Raw genomic sequence first — 25,584 nt, 5'->3', positions numbered from 1 at the left:
GAGAAGAGCAATGCTCCCTCCCTTTTCAAGGCTGATTATGTGTGTTTTGTGTGTTCAATGCTTAAATCTAAAAAAATTAAAAATGCAGTTGTTGTTTTTTTTATCTGTAGTGTTTGAGAACAAAGATAAAATTGTGATCATCATGGAGTATGCAAGCAAAGGGGAATTGTATGATTATATCAGTGAGAGACGAAGGCTGAATGAACGGGAGACAAGACACTTCTTCCGGCAAATTGTTTCTGCTGTGCATTACTGCCACAAGGTGAGCAAAGGATTAACTTATTTTGTAAATTTCCATTTGTTTCCTTTTAACTACCTTAATTGAGTTTGTTTTTAAAGTGGGGAGGTTCTTGCAATCCCACACGACAACTTAAAATCCACAGCAGATTTCTGAGTGCTTTAACACTCTTTAAAAACTGTGATGTGGGAATAAATTGAGACATTAATATTTGAAAGCCAGAGCACACTTTTAGGGATATAACTTGCCCTGCCTAAAAGCCAGAAGCTGGAAGAACTAGACTTTCTGTATGGACTAACTTCCATGATTGAGATATATTGTTTTCTGGTGCCTGAGAAGAATGAAGAGGGAAGAACGGGTTGGAATTGAGTTCCGAAAAGAGTTCCCCTACTGCTTTACAGGCTTTGTGGGAGGATAGATTCCAGTCATTCTTCCCTTAACCACACAGCAAGTGACTAATACATCTCCTGTCACTAGTTACTAGACTGCAAGTGTTATGACTGAAGTGTAAATGCAAAGACCACCCCGGTGGCTTGCTATTCTCCTTTCTGTCCCTCCTCACCTTCTTTCCCTTACTTTCTTGTTTCAGAATGGTGTTGTCCATAGGGATCTAAAACTGGAAAATATTCTTCTTGATGACAACTGTAATATTAAGGTAAAGGTCATTTCTGTTCTCTGTGTATGTTCTGAAAACTTTTTTTAAAAAAATCCCAGGAGCTATTTCTAAACTCTTTCAGTGTCTGCAAAAGTAAGAAGCAGAGAATATTTTTCCCCTGACTACTTCATCATTACATTTTTATATTACTGGGAGTTAAGGGTATGGTCTCTTTCACTTCAAGATGAGTAACAGCAATTAACAGGAGAAACAGGAGAATCGCCCTAGAATACAATTGACTTTACAGGTGGTATTTTTGCTGGCTGCTGGGAATATAAAAACGTTTTTGGTCTTCAAGGTTCAAGTGCATCCTCTAGAGCACTCTGAACATCCTTTTGATCACATCTAACAAATAAGCAAACCCTGTAACAAAATAAACTCAAGCAAAGCACATGTCCTTCATTAGGACTTCATTGGAACTCCAGGCACAATGATAGCTTTCAGATTTGCTTTCGGTGATGTCATAACTATGTCAAAAATCCTTAGCGAAAGCATGGGAATGACCTTTTCATGCTTTCTGCCAGAAAAAAAAAATGGCTATAATACAAGATGTGTGATGCTGTTCTGGGAAATTAGTGCTGTTCCCAAGTTTCACCTTCAGCTATTTAAAACTCAAATGGTGTTTAATCATATGATACAAGCATTTTTTATATCGGTACCAAATTTCCCATGGCATGGTCTGAAAAGCAGTGACCTTGGTGACACAAAGCAGATCTGGGTTTGGTTGGTGCCTAGATAGGGGGACCACCAGGAAACCCCACTTAAACCACTTTGACTTTTGTGGAAGAGAAGATGAGATATAAATAAAGAATTGAAAGTTCTTTACATGTCATACACGCTTTAGCCTTGATGCGTGTTTATGAACACCTGGTGTATTCTTTGCTCCTGACATATAACGTAATTGGGGGATTTATAGTTAACGGCACAGTCCTAAGCATGTGCGCGTTTGTCATCTGTGAGATCAGTGGCTCACAGCAATGCCAGTGAAATATATATAAAAGAACTGATGGTGAAGAAGAAAGTTCATACAACTGAACTTGAACTAACTGCTTCTGAAACTTCATACTAAGCCCATTACAGTGACAGAATTTGGATTTTCTCAAATGACGCTTCATTTTCTTCTTCTTTCCATCTTCTCATACCGCTGAGGCATGTCTGCTGCGTTTGATATCAAACAAACTTCCACTATCAGCCTTGATACTGTAGGCTTAGATCTTGCTTTTGTGGTTTCTGTATTAATCGCAGGGACTTTCCCCTCCCTGCTGTTTCACTAAACAATATTTGTTGGCAAGGAAACACATCTGGGATTGTAAATTATTGATGTGCAGTTGAGTAAATCTGGAAGACCTCATTTCCGAAAACATTTGCAAGTGTACATTTCTAGGAGACTAGAAATGCACCGTTTTGCAAGTTAATAGCGCTGCTTTTGTTTTTGTAAAAGATTTAACCCTGATCACTTGTTTTAAATGATACAGTTTATCCAGTTATTTTCAAAGCATATTAGAAATGTTTAGGATAGAATTAACCTATTAGTTGAAGCAGATATGTAAATGAAAACATTTAGTATCAAATGAAAATGTTTAAAATCAAACTTGCAAGTGGTCCGTGCAAAGGATTTAGTTTTCAGTTTATCTTTTGTGAAGTGGTGGAAAGAGCGTGACTCTTATCACCTTCTCTGGAAATGAAGTTTTCTAGCCCTTTGCCGCCGCCGCTGCTGAGCTTTCACTTGCAGACACACTCCTACACTGCACAATGACATCAGGGTATGTCATTGTTCTTCTATAATTGTAGGAAGTGCCAGCTTACATGCAAGGGAAGTCCCCACATTACCAGGAACCGGAATACAAATACCTAAACTTTACAAAATCCTGTGGTATGAATGTCTTCCTAATCTCAATTTCAGTAGTGGAAAATGACTGCTGCCTATGTTATGATGCACTTCTACACTTCTTATTAACTTGAAGTCAGTAAGAATTTACCACAGCAAACTGCCCTTTTATTTCCCCTCTAAACAGTTACCCACAAGTTCTCACAGCACCTTGAAAGTGTTATTTACAATAACATACAATGGGCACTTAGGAAGCTAGCAAGCCCAAGGATGCAAAGGCAAAGGATGATAATATTTTCCTAAATTAAACAGCTGACCAAGTTACCACCTCTCTCTCCTAAATAACCACAGAAGACAAAAATGCAGATTTAATTAAAACAATGGGATGTTGGAAAATGAAAGGGGAAGCAAGATAAATGTATCAACCTGGTAAGGAAATCAACCGGGCTCTGACTGTGTGTTTATAAGTATTGTTTTATTTGTTTAGAACCATGCCCTCCATAGACAAATCTTGGGTTTCATCAACATTGTACACGCTTGTCAATAATTCAGCTATGTTTGCTAGTCTGTGAGTCAATAGAAAAGGATCCAGTTTCTTAGCTGGTGCAAACTGAATTAAAGGAGCAATGTCAGTTTACACTGAGCCCAAATACTTGACGGGAGTGCAGGATTCATACTGAATGAGTAAATTTCATCATGTTTTTTGTAAGTAGTGGAAACAGTCATTTCCTCGAAGGTAAGGGAATTCAAAGTCTGACTTTGCAGCAACCCCTCCCTGTTTGGAAACATTTTTTGAATTAATACTTTGGCTCCATTTAAGTGCCAGGAACATGAAGGAATCTTGGCTACTATGATTTTTTTCCCATATTGGGGGGGAGGGAAAATGACAGCTCTAATGGGAAAAGCTGATAAACATCAGTCTGTGATTATGGCAGTTGGCCGTGATAGAAACACTGTTTCCTGAATGGCTGAATTGAAAACGTGGATACCTGTTAGGAGCTAGCTCTCTCTCTCCCCCCCCCCCCCATGGTATATATTTATATATGCATGTAGATATTCATGCATTTTGTAGACTATGCTAGGGGACAGATTGTCCCAAGCAGAGTGTACCATGCAGTATCAGAATTAGCACGAGCTGTGGCATGCTCTCCAAGTCAAGTCAGTCTCCACAATCTCTAATGCTGAAACGATTAAATTTAGATTGACCAAACCACTGTTCTTTAGCTCAAGACTGAATTCCTGCCAGCCAATCAGAGTGATTTGATAAGAAAATGGAATTTATATAAGACAATTAACCGCAACCTGAGCCCCAAGAATGCATTTGCAGACTGCAATTGTACACCAGCTGCTTCTAATGAGATTCTAGGCCAGTGAAGGTTTTACAGAACACAGTTTCCCCATAGTTTTCCTCTAAAGGATTACTACAATATGGGTTGAGATACCAGGTTTGTTTTTAAAGTCCTGTTGCAAATGAACTTGAGATGATACATCACAGATACACCACAAATATAGATGTGACAGCCAACAAACTGGTACATAGATGTATAACTGGATTACATACAGTAGATAGTATTTAAAGGTGATGTAAGTCAAAATGGCAGTAATGTACACTGCATATAATGGAGCACAGGGCAATGAAGAGTCATAAACCACAGCAGTGAAAAGGGTCTCACTGGCCACCAAGTGCAATTCTCTGCTCTAAAGTAGTACCTTAACCCATGTAGTCACCCTCTCCAGATTAGGTAATATCCTGATAATAGCATGCCAACAGCAGGTAATGATTATCCAGAAATTCCTTCTAGGTTCAGGGAATCATTTCATAAAAAATGCAAGCCACTCAAGCAAATGAGTCAGTCCATCCACATGCTGCAGAAGAAAGGCAACATTCCTTGGGGTCATTGGCTAATTGACAAGATAGAGAATTACTTCCTCATCGAAATGTAGGGATCACTTGGATCCTGACTCCTGGGTATGGAACAAAAGCCATGTGCTAATCTTATCCAAGATAAAACAAAATAAAACTGTTCTTTAGTACAAGTCCACCTCATTCAGGAACGATTCTTGGGCTGTACCAACCTCTGATGACCCAGAGAAGGAAAAAAGACCAAGACCACAAGGAAAAATAAATCCTTTCTAAACGATTAAGGCCTAGAACTTTACATATTGCAAATAAACTCATGTGAATTCTCATATACTAAGGATGCTTCTGAAATTCTGTTTTTGCTTTCCTGATTTTTCTCCCTAGATACGGAGTTCCATATACTTGGTTGTGTTTTTGAAGTAGAACTGATGCATTAGATAGCCATCGACATTCCGGTTTTTTATTTCTGAATTTTGTACAGCACATCATGAATCCATAGTTTGCTGCATGTCTCTCTTCCACTATTACCAAAGTTCACATATGTATTGTTGAAATACTGTATTTAAAGCGGTATTGAAGTTTGCATCAGGCTTTTTGGGGGTGGGGGTTTTACCAACACTTGTGTTCATTTTAGTCATTCATAAATAGCAGAGAAAAGCAAACTTGATGTGACTGATCATATAGGCGTGCCAAGAATCTTTTGTGTTTTACCAATGCACAGGACCACATGTGCACATCAGTAAAAAAATAAAATAGAATAATATTGGATGAACAGTCACATCAACATTGTTTTTTCCAATGTATGTGCAGATTGGTAATGTAGAGTTGGGAAAAGATGCAGGTGAACAGAAGGAACTGAAAACTGTGGGAAACTTGGAATTTATTTTAGAAAATCTCTTAGTTAAAACTGAATTTAGAATAAGTGGAATACAGGGCAGAAGCAAACACATTGAACAACGAGGAGAAAGCTTTTATCAGAGTGAAAAGTGATTAATTAGCCAGGGCCCCAGATTGGTACTCGATGCCCAGGTTGGTGTGATCAATAAATCACACTCCCTGTCTTACATTTTGGTAAGTTACACTACAGGACTTGGTTGCATTTGTCTTCACAGATTGCAGACTTTGGACTTTCAAATCTTTATCAGAAAGACAAATTTCTTCAGACTTTCTGTGGAAGCCCACTGTACGCATCTCCAGAAATTGTCAATGGAAGACCCTACCGAGGCCCAGAGGTAAGCAGAATGAGGAAGAAAGGAAGTGAAATGAAAATATTATCACACATGAGAGACCCTGCAACAAAACGTTGCAATGTGGTACCTGTTTGGGGCATTTGACTGCTTGAAATTTGATTAAATGATCACAGCTTTGGCCTTGATAAATCAAATAGATTCTTCATCTTTAGCGTGAGGAACTGTTAAAATATTGCTTTCATTAGTTTTGTGTACAGATTATTTTGCAGCTATCCTGTCATATTTGTAGGATATTAAGCATTGCTGGATGTTCAATGCTTCTTCGAATGTCATAGACTTCAGGTGACCACTTTTCTGTCTGTTATGTTTCTTGTCTCTTTGCTTTAGGTTGACAGCTGGGCTCTCGGTGTACTGCTTTACACCCTTGTTTATGGAACCATGCCCTTTGATGGCTTTGATCACAAAAATCTAATCAGGCAGATCAGCAGTGGAGAATATCGTGAGCCAACACAGCCCTCAGGTATCAAAAAGATCTGGCACAGTGAATTAAAATGATATAATAATGATTTGTTTTACCTATTTTCTAGTCTTTGGTTTATGGAAGTCTTAGGATAATGGTAAGATAAATGACAAAGGGCAGGTGATTCTCAATTTACTTCCTAATTTCAGCATAATTTTTTTTTTTAAAAAAAAAGACTGGGAAACGTAGAGAATTCTATGTTAGTAGATTTTATTGCTTTCAGGAAACTTTGCCCCCTTTCTTCAGCTACATCTAAGACAGCAGACAGTCTTTTCGTTTTTGCAAATGGAATTGGTGGGACAAGCTGTAAAATGATACACAGTAGTGATTCATATCAGTCCTGATAACTTTGCACAGCAGTATACATAAAAAAATACCAAGGAAACAATGAATAGCCCTGGAGGAGCAAATCATTATCCCAAGAATTTGGTCCCATGTCTACCATCAATAACAATAATTGCATGGCTTCTAGAATCCCAGAGAAGCGGGACCTGTGCTCCTCCAGATGTTGAACTTCCCACTCCCAACAGCCCCTGCTAGTGCAGCCAGGGATTTATGGGAGTTTTAGTCAAACATCTGGAGGACCACAGGTTCTCCAGCTTTGTAGTATACAGGAGGTGGCTGATGACATGGCGGCAAATTTACTAATTTTAGACTGAGAATTTGATCACAGTGGTAGCCTTTGACTTGATAATCTGCAGTGTTTATCATGGGTTGAAGTGAGAGTTGGGCTGAAGAGAGGAGTAAAAGAGGCCAACAAGAGAAAAGGGCTTAATAAATATCCCCCCTCTCTCCAATAACTCATTGCATTTCAACAAAAACATCCAAAATTCCCCCAACCCACCCATTTCATTAGAATTATCAATACCCATGTATTCCTGCATAAGTGGGTGGTATTCAGTGCTAGTCCTACTCAAAACAGACCCATTGGACTTAATAGACATGGCTATTAGTTCAGAACCAATTAATTTCAGTGGATCTTCTTTTCAGTAGGATTGAACACAACCCAGAATGTATTGGATTGCTAGTCATTCCAGCTGCAAAGGATTTCCCAAGCATTTCAACAGAAGCCTCCAGAATTCTCTCTTCCTCTCCTTGCAAGTCTCTATCCTAAATGGGGAAAAATAGGTTCTCAAGATGCCTTGCTCAAGGGAAGCCTGTGGGTCCTGTCCTTTGCTTTGTAATGAAAAAATGAAATAAAATTGACTCACACTCTCTCTCCTCTTCTCCCCCCTCCGTACATACTGATGAAGTATTCAGACTTGAAAGAGCAAACAGCCACTTGAAGAACGCATGGTTCTGATTGGTGTAGCCCCTCACCCACCAGCTTGTTTTTTGTGCCTTGCGGCTTGCTTTGCCTCTCAGAGAGAAAAAAAAAACATGACAAAAGGACCTTTAAGAAAGGAAGGGAGGGGGGACAAAGGCTTTCCTGTTGGTTTCATTTTTTTTTTTGTAGGAAATTTAGGGGGGGGGCATAGAAAATTTAGTGGTGTGGAGCGGGGCAAGCCTAGTTATAGGCTTGACAGGAATAGCAAAATACTGGGCAAAAGGTTATCAATAGCAGTTTGGAGAGGCAATCAGAAAGGGGTACCCAATCTAGAAGAGGGGGAAAGTATAAAAGACAAAGGGGAGGGATAGAGAAGGGACAAGGAATCTTTGTATGTGGTGTTCATTTTCTGTTATTTATTACTTATTATTTATTATGTTACAATTAAATTCTGTTACAATAAACTTTTAAAATAATTTGAAGTTTAGAATAATTGGAGGAGAACTCTGGGCTTGAATCTTCAAGCAAGGTTGTAGGAAGAATGTTGAGGCCGAATTATAAAATATCTCAGGAAATAAAATTCCTATAATATTAATGTCTTCTAGCAAAATGCAGTTTGAGCACTGTTATATTTTGTGTGTTTTGGGAGTTTGGAAGCACACAAATATTGCAGTATGAGACAAGTCCACCCCATGTGGAGGGAAATCTTGTTTTGTGTAAACCCTATAAAAATGAAGGTTAGATAGTTTGCATGACATACTTTACCATTTACACCTTTATTATGGGCATAGTGGTGCACAACACATCTACTTGCATGGTTTCTGCATTGGTAGTAGCTCGAAGGAATGGGCAGACCACGGCTCACACAGGATAAAGTCTTCAATATGCCTGAAGATGGCAATAGGAAGATAAGGAAGGCTCTGCCTGTCCAGAACATTTGGATAATAGTAAACATTTCTATTACACAAAAAACCTTCTATCCCATGTGTAGGAAGGTGAACATGGGTGTGCTGAGAATCTGCCATGTACATTAACCTAGTTGTCGCCGAGTTGATAAATCTGTCTTTGGGTTATACCACTTCAGATTTCAGGTGGGGGTTTCTCCATACAAACCAATCCCCCCTATAGAAAACTAAACGTCAAGGTGAAGGATTATAGCTTACCGTTCTCTGTGGCATCTAGTTTTCTCTCTGTGTGTTGCTTGTCAGTTTGTTTGGCTGTCTGGATTTCATTCATGTGAGCTCCCGCCAGCAGGCTGAAGTGGTGCAGCCCAGACACAGGTTTATTATCTCACTGAGAACTAGGCCATAGTGATTCAATAGCCCATGTATTTCACAAGACTAACCCTAATATGGAAAGCTACTCAGATTACTAAAACACAGTGGCAACTTGTATCATGAGTCTTCAGCTAGGGAATATCTGAAGGCAGATAGCTGTCAAAAGAGCTATAACGCTAACCTGTTGCAGTGCTTTGTTGCACTTGTTTCTATGTCATGCTTCCAATTGAGAATTAAAGTTTAAAAAAGTCATGGTAGAATGGTTGAAATTGGTTTTCTTTTCCTGTAGATGCTCGAGGCCTGATCAGGTGGATGCTGATGGTGAATCCTGAGCGCAGAGCAACTATTGAAGACATAGCCAACCACTGGTGGGTTAACTGGGGCTACAAGAGCAGTGTTTGTGACTGTGATGCCCTGCAAGACTCTGAGCCCCCCCTGCTGTCTCGGTTCATAGATTGGCATCATCGTTCTAGCGGCTTGCAGCCAGAGACTGACACCAAAATGAAGTGCCTTTCCAAACCAAAAGGATCTGAAGTCACACTAGAGAGACAGAGATCCCTGAAAAAATCAAAGAAGGAAAATGACATTGCACAGTCTATCCAGGAAGGAGGAGTTGAAAATGCATGCAAGCCGAACTCCAAGAGGCCAAAAGGCATCTTAAAGAAAAGGAGCAACAGTGAACATCGCTCTCATAGTGCAGGATATATAGAAGGAGTAGTCAATCCAGTATTACCCTCCACTTTTAAAATGGAGCAGGAGTTATGCAGGACAGGGATGTCCAGTAAGAACGTTGTGGAGGGGGAGGTCACGGGTAAATACAGCACTAAGCAGTCTTCCTTAATGCCAAAAAAAGGAATCCTTAAGAAGACGCAGCAAAGAGAATCTGGCTACTACTCATCTCCAGAACGGAGCGAATCTTCAGAACTCTTGGACCGTAATGAGGAGGCAGGAAATAGCGATACGTCCCCAGGCATTATTGAAACACTAAGGATAGAGTCTCACAGTCATTCCTACAGGCGCAAAGGTATTTTAAAACATAATAGCAAGTATTCCACCAGTAGCACGGATTCTGCTTTGATCAGCCCCGACACACCGATGCTGGAAGCCATGGAGGAAGCTATCCTGCCTGGAGATGGATTATCTCGAAGTTATAGCCGCCCTTCCAGCATGATTAGTGATGACAGCATCCTGTCCAGTGACTCTTTTGACTTGGTGGATTTGCAAGAGAACAGGCTTAGGATAAGGAGCTGTGTGTCTGCTGAAAACTTCCTCCAGATCCAAGATTTCCAAGGACTTCAAAATCGCTCACGGCCACAGTATCTGAAGCGCTATCGGAATCGGACAGGCGATAGCAGTTTTTCTCTGCTTACAGACATGGATGATGTCACTCAGGTCTACAAGAAAGCTCTGGAGATCTGTAACAAACTTAACTAGCAGAGGGAAGATAGCAGGGCTGGAAGGAAAGGGTTTGGGGTACCTTTATGATGGAGTTGGCCCAGTATCAATTTGTTGACAGTGGTAGCGTTATTGAAGTGATGTTGAGCAGACAGACTGAGCAGAAATACTTAAGTTCTGTTGAGGAAAAATTCATCTCATGCTCATTATGCAACCTTATAGCTCATTCAGTCAAAATACTACCTAGTATCCAAAGAAGTTACAATAAAGTATGAAGCAGAAACTCTGGAATCTGGCAGACAGAAAAGGATCATATTGCAGTGGCTGTAAGTTGAAGCTAGACAAAATGTAAACTGGAAAAAGGGTACATATATTTATATTAGAGAAGGTAACTAACCACTGGAAAAGCTATAATGCTAAAAGTAAAACAAAACATTTTTTAAAAAAAAGAAATTCAACTGTTAAGTATAAGAAATCATTTGCTGGTAGATTTGTCAATATCTATACGCCCTAAGGAATATGCACATTCAGAAGAGGGCTGCCAGTTGCACGCAGATTTGCCCAACAAATGACTGACACTGCCAGTTATCATTTGATAGTGTCGCCTGCTGAAATGTGATTAGTAATTTGAGTGGAAGTTATTTGAATTCATAGAAAAGTTAGTCTAGGAAGAGATAGCAATGTAGTAAAAGGATGAAGTGTTGGGAGTAAGGAAGATTTCTTCTTCCAAGCAAAAGAATAATATTAAATAAATTCCATCAGGGGCTCTGGAAATTGCATAATCGCTGTAAGGCTACATAAAATGCCAAGGAAAGACCAGACAAGCACACTGAGAAGTAGCTACTTGCCAGTAGCCTCTCTACATACCTGTGTGTATGTATGTATGGCTACTGAGAAACTAGAATGAATAAAGCAGTATGCAGGCAAGCTTTAATTCATTGAAGACTTTTCAGCAGCAGTCTGGAAATGAGACAATACAGTCTCCCATTACTAAAGGAATAAGGAATTCTAAGGGCGGGGGACATGTGTGCATCTATGCAAACTTAGGTGAACTACAAAGATCAACAAAAGTTATGATACCATAAACTGGTAGAATTTTAATTGGATGAATTGAGTCTTGTAGCTATAAACTTCAAAGAGTTTTACAGAATTTCAGAGCCCTTGTCAGTATGTAATACAATGGGGGAATGGTTTATGAGTAGGAAGAAAGTAATAGGAAAGTAGACTTGAGGGATTCAGTTTAAGAATGTGTATGTATTTGGGTTGATGTTTCATAGACAGTGGGGTCAAATCAGGGAAGACAAAAGATTTATTTCCAATGGGTTGAATTTAAATATTGCAGCTAAAGCAGGGGTAGCTAACCTGTGGCTCTCCAGGTTTTTTTGGACTCTAGTTCCCCTCCGCCCCAGCCAGCATGGTCAGTAATCAAGGGTGATGGGGGTTATCATGGAGGGACACAGATTAGCCACCCTTGAGTTAAAGGCTTCAACTCCCATAAAGGTACCACTTGGGTCTACTGGATTACGTGAATGTAAGCCTCTTTTTAAATAGGCACTATGTGTTTGACAGGCCTGGGCAATTCAGAATAACTTCTGGTCACGGTTATTCCAGTAAGCAGCTCTTAGTTCAAATAGAGTTGCATTACTGTATTAGCTTACAACACCAAATTGTTTGCAGCTTTAAAACAAAGTCAACATGCACACATAACTACAGGAAATAGTCCAAGATTCTTTTCCTGCGTTTAACCAGTGCCAACTTCAAGACTTTAGCTGAAAGCAGAAACTATCATACTCTACCTTGGGGCTCCAAATGTTTCAGGGAACTAGTGCCAAACTGAAGAGATTCCAGAGTAAAAGACAAGAAAATACCTGAGCTGGTGGGAAATGTTTTTTATTTCTCATAAGTATGCCTGAACTGCCTATATGTTGTGTAAGAACACTTTCACTTCCCATTCAGATGGGTGAATTATTTAGTTCCGGTTTCCTGAAAAGGTTTCCTAATTCTTCAGAACAGCTGTATCTCTCTACAAGGCAATGAACCAAATTAATTAACCAGTCTTGGTCAAAATGACATCGATTCCTTATAAAACCCATATACCCAGACTTCTAGGCACGAGAATGGAATCTCTTCCCCTGACCCACCCATCCCCTGTGGCTGAGTTAGGATTCTCTGTTTACTGTTTGATATATGTCACAGTATGAAGCAAAGGAATATACCTTCTTTGGAATTGCAACTCTAATATTCATGCCATGTGTGATGTGCAGCCCACTCCTAAATCATGTTTACTAAGAAGTAAACAAGTCAAGTAATTAAGTATAGAATTGCAGCCTTGGAAGGATGCAGAAGTCTAAAAGATTTGCTGTGCCTTTTTTTGAAACAGAGTACTGCAGTAATTTGGACAAAACTTTGTATTAGCATGAAGATCATGTTTTAATCCGGGCGCGTAAGCCTTGCTCCCTTGGCAGCTGTGACTGGTCTCAGTTGACCTAATGGAGTTTGATTTCAGTGGAACAATACTGACTTACAATGCCTGCCCATCTGGCTGAATTAAATGTTTAATTGATGTATGTAGTGAAGAAAAGGGAACTCAACTGCCCCGGAGAGAAACTAAGAATCACCCGTACACCTGAGCTCTACTTAGCCCACAGGGAGAACTGTGGCCCTCCATATGTTGCTGTATTACAACACACATCATCCCTTTCCATTGGCCATGCTGTCTGGGGCTGATGGGAGTTGGAGTCCACCAACGTTCAGAGGGCCCCGGGTTCCTCATGTCTGCCCGAGGCTGTTGCCCAGGCCTGCCGTCTTGTGTACAAATGTGAATGATTGACTGATTGCTGCCAAACTGGAAAATGTTCTGTAGGGACTTACTGGCATGTTACCATTCCTAGAAGAAGCAGAACACTTGACTGCACATTGTTGTTGTTATTAGCGTTGTGTATTTTTTTCCTCTTATTTAATTTGGGACTCTTTTTTGTATTTCAAAGTTGACTTTTTATTTGAATTTGTCTCTTTTAATTTATTGGTCTGAAAGCCATTTCAAAGGTATAATAATATATTTTGGTGTAATTTAATTGGTGCAGCATTATTTTACAGCTCTGGCCAAAATGTTACCTTTAAAAATAATAATTTGTTGTTTTTCTTTTGCTCATTGTTTGGTTTTATCTCTACGAGGCAGGGGAAAAAGCTGGATAATCACCCAAAGTGTTTGTATTTTTAATCTGATACTGTCTTTTTTTATTAAATAAAAAGTCAATAAAATGTGAATGGTGTTGATTTCCCCGTCCTTTTAAAGAATCGGCTTTTGGGCATCCATTTAATGACTATTTTAAAGAGGATTGCAACACTTCCTTACAGAAGGTGCTATGGTGTTGAGTCAGAGCTTTTGTCTTCTAGCTATACTGAGAGATGATGTGGGTAATTGTTGGAACTTGAATGCTATGAGCAATTTGGCATACTAAAAGATCCAATATTTTCATCTTTATTTAAGGGATATATATCCCATCTTTTGCAGTGAACAGTTCAAAGCAGCTTAGCAAAATGAAATTCTAAACCACCACCAGCAGAGTAAAATAAGAATTAGAATTCTAAAAAAAATAAAATAACTTAAGAGACTTCCAGTTCCTCATTTGGAGGCAAGCAGTGCTACTAACAAGAGCCAAACTGATTATTTTAGGAGCAACCTTATCTATCCCTTTTGTAGTCAGGGAACATCCTAATATCCTCTGAACAGGCAAAGGAGGAATGATAGTTTGTATTTTCCTTTTTAAAAAGCTGAATGTGAATCCGAATGCTAATTAGGCAAAAGACTGTTCACCATCTGCTGTGATCAGATGTGTCGTGATTTAAGGAATATTGCTTTAGCTTGCAGATAGGTTGCCTGGGAGAAGACAAAAATATACATGGACCTCCAATTTATTAAATTCATCACAGTCTACTTTGATAGGCCAAGCATTATCAAGTCTTTGATTCCTAGAAGCCATTTTTTGTGCTTGTTCATATATCCAAATAGAAGAATTTCATCAAAAATGTACTTTGTCGAGGTTCTTCCCTATATTATAAAGAATGATTTGCCAGTAACATTTTTTTTAAACGACTGGAGCTACAGAAGTAAAATGCAGTAATTTAAAATAAACCCCCACTTGCCCTACAATTTCAATTCAAACAGGATGGGCTGAGCTTCTGAAAAAGCTTCTAGCTTGGGCTTCACGTAAGATAGACCACACATTTTTAATACCATTCTCCGGGTTTGCACAAAAGTATTTCCAGAGAGTTTACAGCCCAATCCTATGGATGTTTACTCAGAAATAAATCACACATAATTCCATAAGCAATTACAAGTTCCATAAGTGATAAGTTCTATAAGCGATTATAAAATGGCTTTAAAAGACTCGTTCCCACATCCGCTTGTCCCTTGCCTAGAAAGCATGGGTCCCAGTGGTCTTCTGTTTGCTCCACTGTTTCCCCTGGAGAAACCTACTCTTTAGTGCTGAATTGGAGCAAATGACAAGCCGTGGAAAACCTGATTGCCGTTTGTTTTGATTTAGCAGTAAAGAACGGGTTTCCCAGGGGAAAGCAGTGGGAGAAGCAGAAGTCTGGATGAGCCCTTAGTTTTGAAGTTTGTGATGGAGCATAATGAAGGAGGCAGTTCCACAGCTATGACTGCATTAAGTGACAGCTTACACTGATAAGGGTGAATGAGCAGCCTAGAGCCAATAACCCAGACATAGGCAAACTCCGCCCTCCAGATGTTTTGGGACTACAACTCCCATCATCCCTAGCTAACAGAACCAGTGGTCAGGGATGATGGGAGTTGTAGTCCCAAAACATCTGGAGGGCCGAATTTGCCTATGCCAATAACTCTTTTCAGTTGTTTCCCATAATTTTCTCCACTGAACTCAAAGCTTATCTTACTTGATCCTTGGAACAACCAGGTCATGTAATTTGGACAGAACCATAGTAACTATAATGTAGCCAAGGACTGTAATTTATGCTACGTGGCTTCCTCAACACCCAGGCTGCTGTGCTACACTGACTCATTTGCATCCTGGTCTTAAGTGTGTTCTCTTAATTTTGGTGAAATTACTTGCCACTAAGAATGCTTAGGATTGCAGATTTCATGTCATAAAAGTGACTTGCAAAAAGTATCCAAAATGGCGCCTCTTCACTTAAGGTGGGTTTCACTGCCTTCAGAAAGCTCTGGCATCTGAAAGCTGCATCTGACATCTATTACATTCATTTGAAGTTGCATGCATGGGGCCTTGTAAAACCAATGAGCCTTTCCCTTACAGGCCCTGTGTCTCTTTTTGGCCACATTCCTCATTTTTAATTTAGGCTTAGCAACTTTTAATCACATTTGGCCTGACACACTTCATTTTTTTTTTAAAAAAGGCAGCCCATTGTGTTTTCTAGCAGCACATACTGCCCTCATCTTAAGGCAGGCATGCAACATCCGTGTGAGTCTCTGGTGACGACAGAAAATTACAGAACGTACATTCAAAAATGCACTCAGTGTATTTTGTGCAGAATGGGATACTGCTTATTAACGCAGCAGGGACTCTGAGCCTCTACAAACCCATAGCTATGTCTGGGAGGGGACAGTGCTTATTAACACAGCAGGAAGGCAAGACTTCGCTCTGCTGCCTGCCTAAATGCTGACAAGAGAGGCGGACGAGCATCCGGAAACCTCGTTCTCCTGCATGCAAAAATAGAATCTCGCTGCCACACACATACATTCCTTTTGCAAATGGCAGGAGGCAAAAATAATGAAACTCTCTGCTCACAGCAATTGCAGAAAACTCAGTACAAAGAAAGAGTGAGTTAATCTCAAATTATTGAAAAGACCATGAATTTGAGCTCTGGGAGGGATCAACTCTTGGGACAAAATGGAGGAAGGGAGCTACTGTCGCACCACCTGCTAAACTGGGGAAAGACTTCGTATTATACGAAAGCGTGATTTAGAATGTCCCTTTGTTTGGCATGCATTATTTGTTAATGCTGTATAGGTATGAGAAGTGAGCCATTTTTAAATTGAATTTACATTCAATCCAGTCTAGCTTTTACATACTTCTTTTCCCGAGAAACTGAAGAAAACAGCAACAAATCTAAGAATTATGTGTCAACACAAGAAGCTGCGTTATACCAAGTCAGACTGCTGGTCCATGCAGCTCAGTATTGGCTACACTGACTTAGCAATGGCTGTCCAGAGTTTCAGACAGAATTCTTTCCCAGTCCTACCAAGAGTTGTGAAGGTCAGGGGAAAATGGGAAAAAACCCCTCCTGTTTTTTAGGGATGCAGGTGGCGCTGTGGTCTAAACCACTGACCCTAAGGCTTGCCGATCGGAAGGTTGGCGGTTTGAATCCCCGCGACGGGGTGAGCTCCAGTTGCTCTGTCTCAGCTCCTGCCAACCTAGCAGTTCGAAAGCACATCAAAGTGCAAGTAGATAAATAGGTAGGTACCACTCCAGTGGGAAGGTAAATGGCGTTTCCATGTGCTGCTCTGGTTTCACCAGAAGCGGCTTAGTCATGCTGGCCACATGACCCGGAAAACTGTCTGCAGACAAACGTTGGCTCCCTTGGCCAGTAAAGCAAGATGAGTGCCACAACCCCAGAGTCATTCACAACTGGACTTAACTGTCAAGGATCCTTTACCTTTCCCCCCAATTTTTCCACTCTCTCCTCCCCACCAGGCCTTGACATCTCTAGTCCTATCTAGAGATACCAGGGATACCTTTTGCCTGGAAAGCAGTTGCTCTACCACTGAACTACTGTCCTTCCCCATGCAATAGTTTTTACCTATAACTACACTACTTCTGTCCTTTCTGCCAACAAATACTGGATATATGGAAGACTTCACTCTTCACAATTCACATTTTATACAGTAAAAGAGCAGAACTTTGATCCGAAAATGGGGACCACAGTTGGTTGATTTAACTCTTGGAATGGTTTTGTATAATGCAATAAATATACCCAAGGTAGGATAGCTGTGTGATGGGAGGGCGTTAGGAAGCTGCTGTATCGGGTCAGAGGGTTTAGCAACCTTTCTCAGCCATGGGCCGGTCCACCGTCCCACAGACCATGTGGTGGGCCGGAATATTTTTTTTTTGCGGAAATGAACAAATTCCTATGCCCCACAAATAACCCAGAGATGCTTTTTAAATAAAAGGACACATTCTACTCATGTAAAAACACTTTGATTCCTGGACCGTCTGTGGGCCTGATTGAGAAGGCGATTGGGCCGCACCCAGCCCCCGGGCCTTAGGTTGCCTACCCCTGGGTCAGACTATGGGTCCATCTCACCTGATATTGTCCATTCTGACTAGCATTGGGTCTCAGGTAGAGATACCCATCAGCTAATCTTGCCACAATGCCTCAGGGTTTCAATGTAGCATTGCTCCAATATGATGCTCTGTCAGGGCTTAAATTGCGTTGTGGGGAAATCAAAATGGCAGCTGCCATTGCCTGGAGAAAACAAACAGTGGCACTGAGAGCAACTCCAGGTCTAAACAGATGTGACCACCATTTGGGGTCAGCTGTTGGCTCTTGTGGAGACCATTGGGAGCTACCCAACAATGCCAGTCCCTGACACTGAGCCTAGCTGAAGATCTACCAGATTATTATCAGGAACACAGAACTGAATTGTGAACTTGGTGACAAATCCATGCAACTGAACAGCTTATGCTTCCAATGGGTATGTGTCATGTGTACGTTACACTTTTACCACAAACCTACAGTCCTTTTGAAATATGGTGCCCTTTCTCATCCCACACCCCAAACAAGCTGGGTAGTTTCTGTGTGGGAGGCCACTGAGATTCCTCAGCCATCGCCCACAGAGATGCAATTCCCAGAAGGCAGAATGGTAGGGTGGGTGCCTGTAAATTACCTTGTTGGTTTCTTCCAAGGCAAATATCCTCTAAAAAGAAAGATGGATTGACCAAGATTGTGCTTACCTTAAGTTGATCAGCTTTGCAATGAACACACCCAAGGCTTACATTGTGCAATTACTTTAATTAATGACTAGATTTCAGAGCTGCTCAGTTCAGAGCTGCTCAGTGCATCCCAGTAATTTCCACAAAGCTAGCATTTTGCGAGTTGGGCTGCCTTTTGGTTCCTTCTCTGGAATAACCAAAAAAAAAAAAAAAAAAAAAAAAGAGAGAGAGAGAGAAAGAAAGGAAGAGGCTGTGGTGATTCTTCAATTAGGTCATCCATTGCAAAGGTCACTAAATGTCTTAACCTTTCCCCATAGAAGTATCTACAGCTGCATAGACTTGCATATGAAATAGAAAGCTTTTGTTTGGATCCAGTGGAACAAAAGCAAACAATTGTTTAAAGGTCATCTCAGTTTGCTTTGGTAGTTGCAGCGGGGTGAATTGGAAGAAGAAAAACCCACCCAACACCCCCTGCCCCACTTATTTTTTTTTTTTTTTAGATGTTATTGCAGTGCTTTCAAAGACAGGCGGAGTTTAGTTTTTTTTGTGGGGATTTTTAACCAGTTATCAAACGACGTTTTCAAATGTGGCTTCCTAGAGTAGAGGCACTCATTAGTGTTTTGGTATCTCGAACAAAAAACGTATTTATATGCATGTGTGCCCTTCCACCTGCCCCGAACCTGGGGTTCCCAAATCTCGCTGCTTAGCCCCCTCACCTTTTAGATTCTGGCAAACTTTTCTAAATTTCCTATTCCCTCATTCACACCATCTGCCCCCTGCTGAGCTTTGTGACCTCTTCCTTTCCTTCAATGCCTGTCAGTGAATGCAGCTGAGGCGCTGCTCTCATTCAGTTATCCATGGCTGGCCTCTTGTAGTTTGCTTTGCTGCTGGTGCTCCTGTGCTGGTGCTGATGAGCTTTCTCTTCCTCATCAGGTACCATATTTCCTGCGCCTGTGGGGCATCTGAAATACATAAACGAATGCAGCACTTATTTCCAGCTATTCTTGGAGTAAAATGGTCACACGCCGTTTTCTTCTTTTAAGTTTTAGAAGTTTAGTATTAAATATATATCACATTCGGAATTGCTGGTTACATCCACTAACCTGATTGAGAAAAATTGATTCATCAATTAAAAATCAAGAAAGTATCGTTAACTTGTTGCCTAAAATGGCACCTTACATCTCTGGGATGTAGCCGGATCAATTCAGACTCCTCTCTTCTCTGTTGGAGGGGATACTATGTATCATATGTAGTGGACTTGGGATATAATAGAGGAATTTTGGAATATAATATTTAGAATATAATATAAGTCTTATAATACAACTAACAGTTCAAAGCTCACCACAGTTGAACATTTCCCATGAGGACAAGAAGGAGATTCTGACTAAACGTATGGAAAAACTTTCAGACAGTAAGAGCTGTTTGACAGTGGAACTGTCTCCCTCAGGAGGTTGTGGGCTCTCCTTTCTTGGAGGTTTTTAAGCAGAGGTTAGATGGTCGTCTGTCATGGATGCTTTAGCTGAGATATCTGTGTTGCAGGGGGCTGACTAGATGACCCTTTGGTCCCTTCCAACCCTAAGATTCTATGATTTTCAGCAGGGGTCAGCAACTGTTTTCAGCCTTGGGCCAGTCCACTGTCCCTCAGACCATGTGGTGGGACGGACTATATTTCGATTTTTTTAAAAATAACCCAGAGATGCATTTTAAATAAAAGCACACATTCTACTCATGTAAAAACACCAGGCAGGCCCTACAAAGAACCCAGAGATACATTTTAAATAAAAGGACACATTCTCCTTATGTAAAAACACGCTGATTTCTGGACCGTCCGCGGGCCGGATTTAGAAGGCGATTGGGCCGCATCCAGCCCCTGGGCCTTAGGTTGCCTACCCCTGACTTACAGCATAAAGGACTCATAACATTCCTACTGGTAGTGGCCATACAGCTCCACAGAATGGGAAAAGTTTGGACCATCTTCATCTCACACAGAGGAGGCAAAAGGTCTGGACGACAGCCCTGATGGAGAAATTGACTAAACACATAAAGGTGTTAAATAACACCCAGGAATCGGACAATGTTATTGAAATTTAGGATCCATTCACATCCTTTTCTATTGATGACACAGAGAACTGGCATCCACTCGCTATGCATGCCCACCTTGGGAGAAATGTTTCTTTTTCTTAACAAGGATGTTGCAGAAAGGGATAACTACTACTGTTTATTCTTGCTTATATTAAAACCAATAAAAAAAATAAAAAATTAAAAAAGAGAAAACTCAAATAATGCTGTATACAGTGGTACCTCGGGTTAAGTACTTAATTCATTCCGAAGGTCTGTTCTTAACCTGAAACTCTTCTTAACCTGAAGAACCACTTTAGCTAATGGGGCCTCCCGCTGCCGCCGCACCGCCGGAGCACAATTTCTGTTCTCAGCCTGAAGCAAAGTTCTTAACCTGAAGCACTATTTCTGGGTTAGCAGAGTCTGTAACCTGAAGCGTATGTAACCCGAGGTACCACTGTACATTCATCATCAGACATAATGGGTAAGTTGCAATGCCATGCTAGCAGATGCAACATGACTTCACCTTCTCTGCCTCTGCAATGTTGTTCCTTCCTTAAGTCTGCTGGCTTAAGGAGAAGCACACTAATTACTGAGAATGTTTGGATGTGCATATGACTGCAGTCCTAACCATGTCTGCGTAGAAGCAAATCCCACTGAATTCAACAAGGTCTACTCACAGATATGTGGGCTGGCATTTCAGCCTAAGTTACGGAGCTAAATCATATTCAGAAAACATACTCATCTGTAATTGCAATGGCAGCAGAAGATTGAAGGCCTTCCGCATGGGAGATTAACAGAAGACATGGCACCATAACTGAGATTCTTTCCTTCTTGCACTTGCTGAGTAAGTATGTACTTAATCAACGAATTCCAGAAATGTAGCCGAGTTAGTCTATTACAACAAACACAGGAAAAAAATATTGTGTTACTGTAAAGATTTATCAGATTTATAGCGGCATCAACCTTCCTAGACGAAAGCCGCAGAAACATTTGCCACAATAAATCTCTTAAGTCTGATGCAGCAGGCCTCCCTCCTCTCTCTTTTTGCTATCTACTTAATGAACGTGCCTAAAATATACTTTTTCTGAACTATCTCTTGTATTGTCAGAAGACCATGTTGCAGTGGTTAACTTGTTTTAGAAGCCAAACCCACATCATTATACATGGAAGTTGTCAATACACAGAACCAGTCAGCTTCTATTCTCTTGTAGGTTTGGGTTACTGACATTTGTTCTGTGGCCAAGGCATAATTTCTAGTTGCTTAGGTGCAGCCCTGAAGTCATTTGTTTGAAATCAACCATGCAATTTTAACAATTGGAGGGAAATGGCAATAATAAGATGGATCCTCAGCAATTATGTCTAGATTTCCCTGTCTTGGATGCTTGATAATGCTTGTCTTCAGGCCAATACTTTAAGAGACTACCGTAGTTCTCCAAAAGGGGCAGAATGTAGGAGAGGTGACAAAAGCTCAAAGGTAATCTGTTCACTTCCAACCTTTGTCAGAGCAAGCGGCTCACTAGGAGGTATCCTTGGTGCTGGAAGAAGACCAGCCTTGCCTAGTGGGCTCCAAGACCAGACCAGACCAGACCAGATCAGACCAGACAGCTTAGTCTAATATTTCAAAACTGGCTCTGGAGATCAAAACCACTTACCGGTACGTTTTATTGGATGGTTTTAGATTTTATTGCCATGGTCTAATTTGTATCATTTGCTACTATTGCAGTCATTAAAAATGTGGGATATAAATAAAATGAAACCTGGATTGGGCCTGGAAACAAACCAGGAACCACTGAGAAAGCTGCCACCTGCAGTTCAGTGGTTCACCACATGTGCGTCCTACACACAGATTCCTTCTGACAGTAGGATAGTAAAGGTAAAGGGACCCCTGACCGTTAGGTCCAGTCGTGACCGACTCTGGGGTTGTGGCGCTCATCTCGCTTTATTGGCTGAGGGAGCCGGCGTACAGCTTCCGGGTCATGTGGCCAGCATGACTAAGCCGCTTCTGGAGAAACAGAGCAGCGCACGGAAAAGCCGTTTATCTTCCCGCCGGAGCGGTACCTATTTATCTACTTGCACTTTGTGCTTTCGAACTGCTAGGTTGGCAGGAGCAGGGACCGAGCAAAGGGAGCTCACCCCGTCACAGGGATTCGAACCACCGACCTTCTGATCGGCAAGTCCTAGGCTCTGTGGTTTAACCTACAGCGCCACCCGTGTCCCTGACAGTAGGATAGGCTGAGAGAAAAAGAGTGGCCCGAAGACTTTCCAGGTCCAATAGCTCATTGATGCTCTTTGATTTGGCACCACAGAACAGAAACGGGGAAGCCAGAGATTCTTCCTCACTTTTGTGCCTGATAAGAGATTCCAATTAATTTTGATCTAATGACTGTACACAGGGCAGCAAGAAAAATGGACTTCATCTTGTAACATAAAGCACAACATCTCCACGATGCAAGGTTGTGCTGCTTTTATCTTTTGGCTGGCAACCAGAGGAAGCTGGCTTGAATCACATACCGGACCAATTTTGTTCTCCAAGTAAGAGACTTAGGAATGCATCAAAGGAAACAGAGGTTTCTCTGCTAGTTTCCTCTGAGCAACACTGATTTACCGTAAATCTAAGGCTGAAAGAATGGTGTTCTTAAAAAAAACAACAAGTCTGGAGAACATGTGTCAGTTTCAATCCAGCAGAGAGGAAATACTGGAAGTGTACAAGCCAGTGTAATAATTTAGAATCGATGCTTTCCCGTGTAAAGTTTGCTTCCGTCTAATGTTATATTGGAGAGGTTTTTTTTGTTTTTAAATAACTCGGGGAGTTTACCATCTTGTATGGAACATAATGTCCCTCTTAAAGGAAGCAGGAATAAGGACTTGTCCAGACAGCAGCTTCCGCACTTGGGGCAGGAGTGCCCAGTGCTTCATGGGGGTGGGGGTGGAATAGATGCCAGGCATCAAGGCTGCCCAGTGAATGAACTAGAAGTGCTTCCCTAAACCCCTGATGGCCTTGGATTCTGGCAGAATGGATTTACCAAGTGGTAATTTACCACAATATTCTGATTGTTGTTGTTGTTTAGTCGTTTAGTCATGTCCGACTCTTCGTGACCCCATGGACCAGAGCACGCCAGGCACTCCTGTCTTCCACTGTCTCCCGCAGTTTGGTCAAACTCATGCTGGTAGCTTCGAGAACACTGTCCAACCATCTCGTCCTCTGTCGTCCCCTTCTCCTTGTGCCCTCCATCTTGCCCAACATCAGGGTCTTTTCCAGGGAGTCTTCTCTTCTCATGAGGTGGCCAAAGTATTGGAGTCTCAGCTTCACGATCTGTCCTTCCAGTGAGCACTCAGGGCTGATTTCCTTCAGAATAGATAGGTTTGATCTTCTTGCAGTCTATGGGACTCTCAAGAGTCTCCTCCAGCATCATAATTCAAAAGCATCAATTATTTGGCAATCAGCCTTCTTTATGGTACAGCTCTCACTTCCATACATCACTACTGGGAAAACCATAGCTTTAACTATACGGACCTTTGTTGGCAAGGCAAGGTGATGTCTCTGCTAATATTCTGATTACCACTTGGTAATTCAGGTATCAGTATCGTACTATCAAGTGATAAGATTTTTTTTTTTTTACCTTCTCCATCTGATCTGAAATCCAAGGAAGATTCCTTTGCTCACATTTTTGCAAGCAAATTTTCTCAATGTAATTTACTTTTTACATGCTTTTTACAATGTATATATCCCATGTTCCACCAATTTCTTCCACAAGAAACTCTGCCCCTGCCCATATTCAAATCTGGACAACCCCATAAGGTTAACTAAGTGTGAGCATATGGATCAAATTGTAACTGATGAGCCAGTAGACACCATACCCCTCTACTTGCTAAAATTGAATGTGGTGTAATTCCTTTCTTTTTATTTATACCTCAGTGTCTGTGTCGATGAAGGCTGGGTAAATAAATAGACTGATTCTTTCTTTCTTTCTTTCTTTCTTTCTTTCTTTCTTTCTTTCTTTCTTTCTTTCTTTCTTTCTTATCTTCCTTCCTTCCTTCCTTCCTTCCTTCCTTCCTTCCTTCCTTCCTTCCTTCCTTCCTATTATCAGCTCCTCTTTCCAGAAACAGGTTGTGACACAATTAACATCAGTTCTTCAGGATTTCAGCAAAAACGTTGGCTTTTTAGCAAAATGATTATTTTGTTTAGAACATGTTTGAAGAATTATAATTTGCAGCTCAATCTGAGAGTTGGTATTTTTGTGTGTGTGTATTTTTACATTGGCTTCTCTAAATCAAAAACACAAGTTTCTCTCTGTCTCTCTTTTAAACAAAAATGAAGAAATTGCTGGTATGGTCCTCAGGCTTTTACTAGTCAAAGCTTTAAGGGAAAGTGTTTACATGATGTTTGCTTGCTGAATGACTGGGGTGGGGGGTTGCTTCCTTTTAAACCACAAATTGACTGACAGGAAGCCTCTAAATATTGCTGGGAGCTGGGGAGAGGTGGGGAAGGGAGTGAAGGTATAAAATGTTTAAAGAGATTCCTTTATGGCAGTTCTAAGCATGTATGTGTTTGATTCCTGTGTTCCACAGCTCCCCTATCACCTTACATGACAGTTTGGAGAGGCATGCTCAACAGAGCCAAGACAATCCATCCATTTCATTTACCTTTGATTTGCAGAGAAATAAACAGAAACGTACTTTTCCCTGAAGGAGGAAATATCCATACTAATGTCATCAATGTCATACCCTCCAACATTTCTCTGATGAAAATAGGGACGTCCCATTCCATAATGATAATTTTACTATTTATACCTCACACATCTCACTGGGTTGCCCCAGTCACTCTCAGCAGCTTCTAACATATATAAAAACACAATAAAACATTAAACAAACTTCCCTATACACAGTGGCGTAGCATGGGGGGTGCAGGGGGGCCCGGCCGCACCAGGGCAACATCTGGGGGTTAGGGTTGGGGGGCGCAAATCCACGGGTTAGGGGCGCAAATTACTTGCCTTGCCCCGGGTGCTGACAACCCATGCTACGCCACTGCCTATACAGGATTCTCTTCACACAACTTGGGGGTCAGATAACTCCATACCCTCCAGCATTTCTCCAATGAAAATAGGGACATCCTAAGGAAAAGTGGGACATTCTGGGATCAAATCAGAAACTAGGACGACTTCTCTAAATCAGGGACGTGCCTGGAAAATAGGGACACTTGGAGGGTCTGCAATGTGCAGCAGCAAAAGCTTCTGGTATATCCAAACACACTCCAAATTTGTTCCTGATTCTAAAGAAGCAGCAAGCACCATCTTCTCTCTTTGAGATTCCAAACTGGTATTCTTGATGAACATCTGTGCTGAGCTCTAAGAAGGTCCCTGTGCA

General features: G+C 41.1%; 1 protein-coding gene and 1 long non-coding RNA gene across 3 annotated transcripts in view; one reads left to right on the top strand and one right to left on the bottom strand.

Moving 5' to 3' along the window:
• Positions 1 to 13,498, top strand: part of NUAK1 (NUAK family kinase 1) — a 49,130-nt gene extending 35,632 nt beyond the window's left edge. Inside the window, exons 3-7 of the mRNA XM_083700282.1 lie at positions 111 to 262; positions 828 to 893; positions 5,695 to 5,814; positions 6,160 to 6,292; positions 9,126 to 13,498. Coding sequence (XP_083556408.1) covers positions 111 to 262; positions 828 to 893; positions 5,695 to 5,814; positions 6,160 to 6,292; positions 9,126 to 10,270 — 1,616 coding nt within the window. The 3' untranslated portion in view covers positions 10,271 to 13,498. The remainder of the gene's footprint in view (positions 1 to 110; positions 263 to 827; positions 894 to 5,694; positions 5,815 to 6,159; positions 6,293 to 9,125) is intronic.
• Positions 13,499 to 19,856: 6,358 nt separating this feature from the next.
• Positions 19,857 to 25,584, bottom strand: part of LOC310826316 — a 66,112-nt gene continuing 60,384 nt past the window's right edge. For both annotated transcript variants that reach the window (XR_014555733.1, XR_014555734.1), the window contains exon 4: positions 19,857 to 21,112. This is a non-coding gene — a long non-coding RNA (uncharacterized lncRNA). The remainder of the gene's footprint in view (positions 21,113 to 25,584) is intronic.

Source organism: Podarcis gaigeae (assembly GCF_964106915.1).
Source record: "Podarcis gaigeae genome assembly, chromosome: 10".
Lineage (NCBI taxonomy): Eukaryota > Metazoa > Chordata > Lepidosauria > Squamata > Lacertidae > Podarcis > Podarcis gaigeae.
This window is presented reverse-complemented; position numbering and strand designations above follow the sequence as displayed.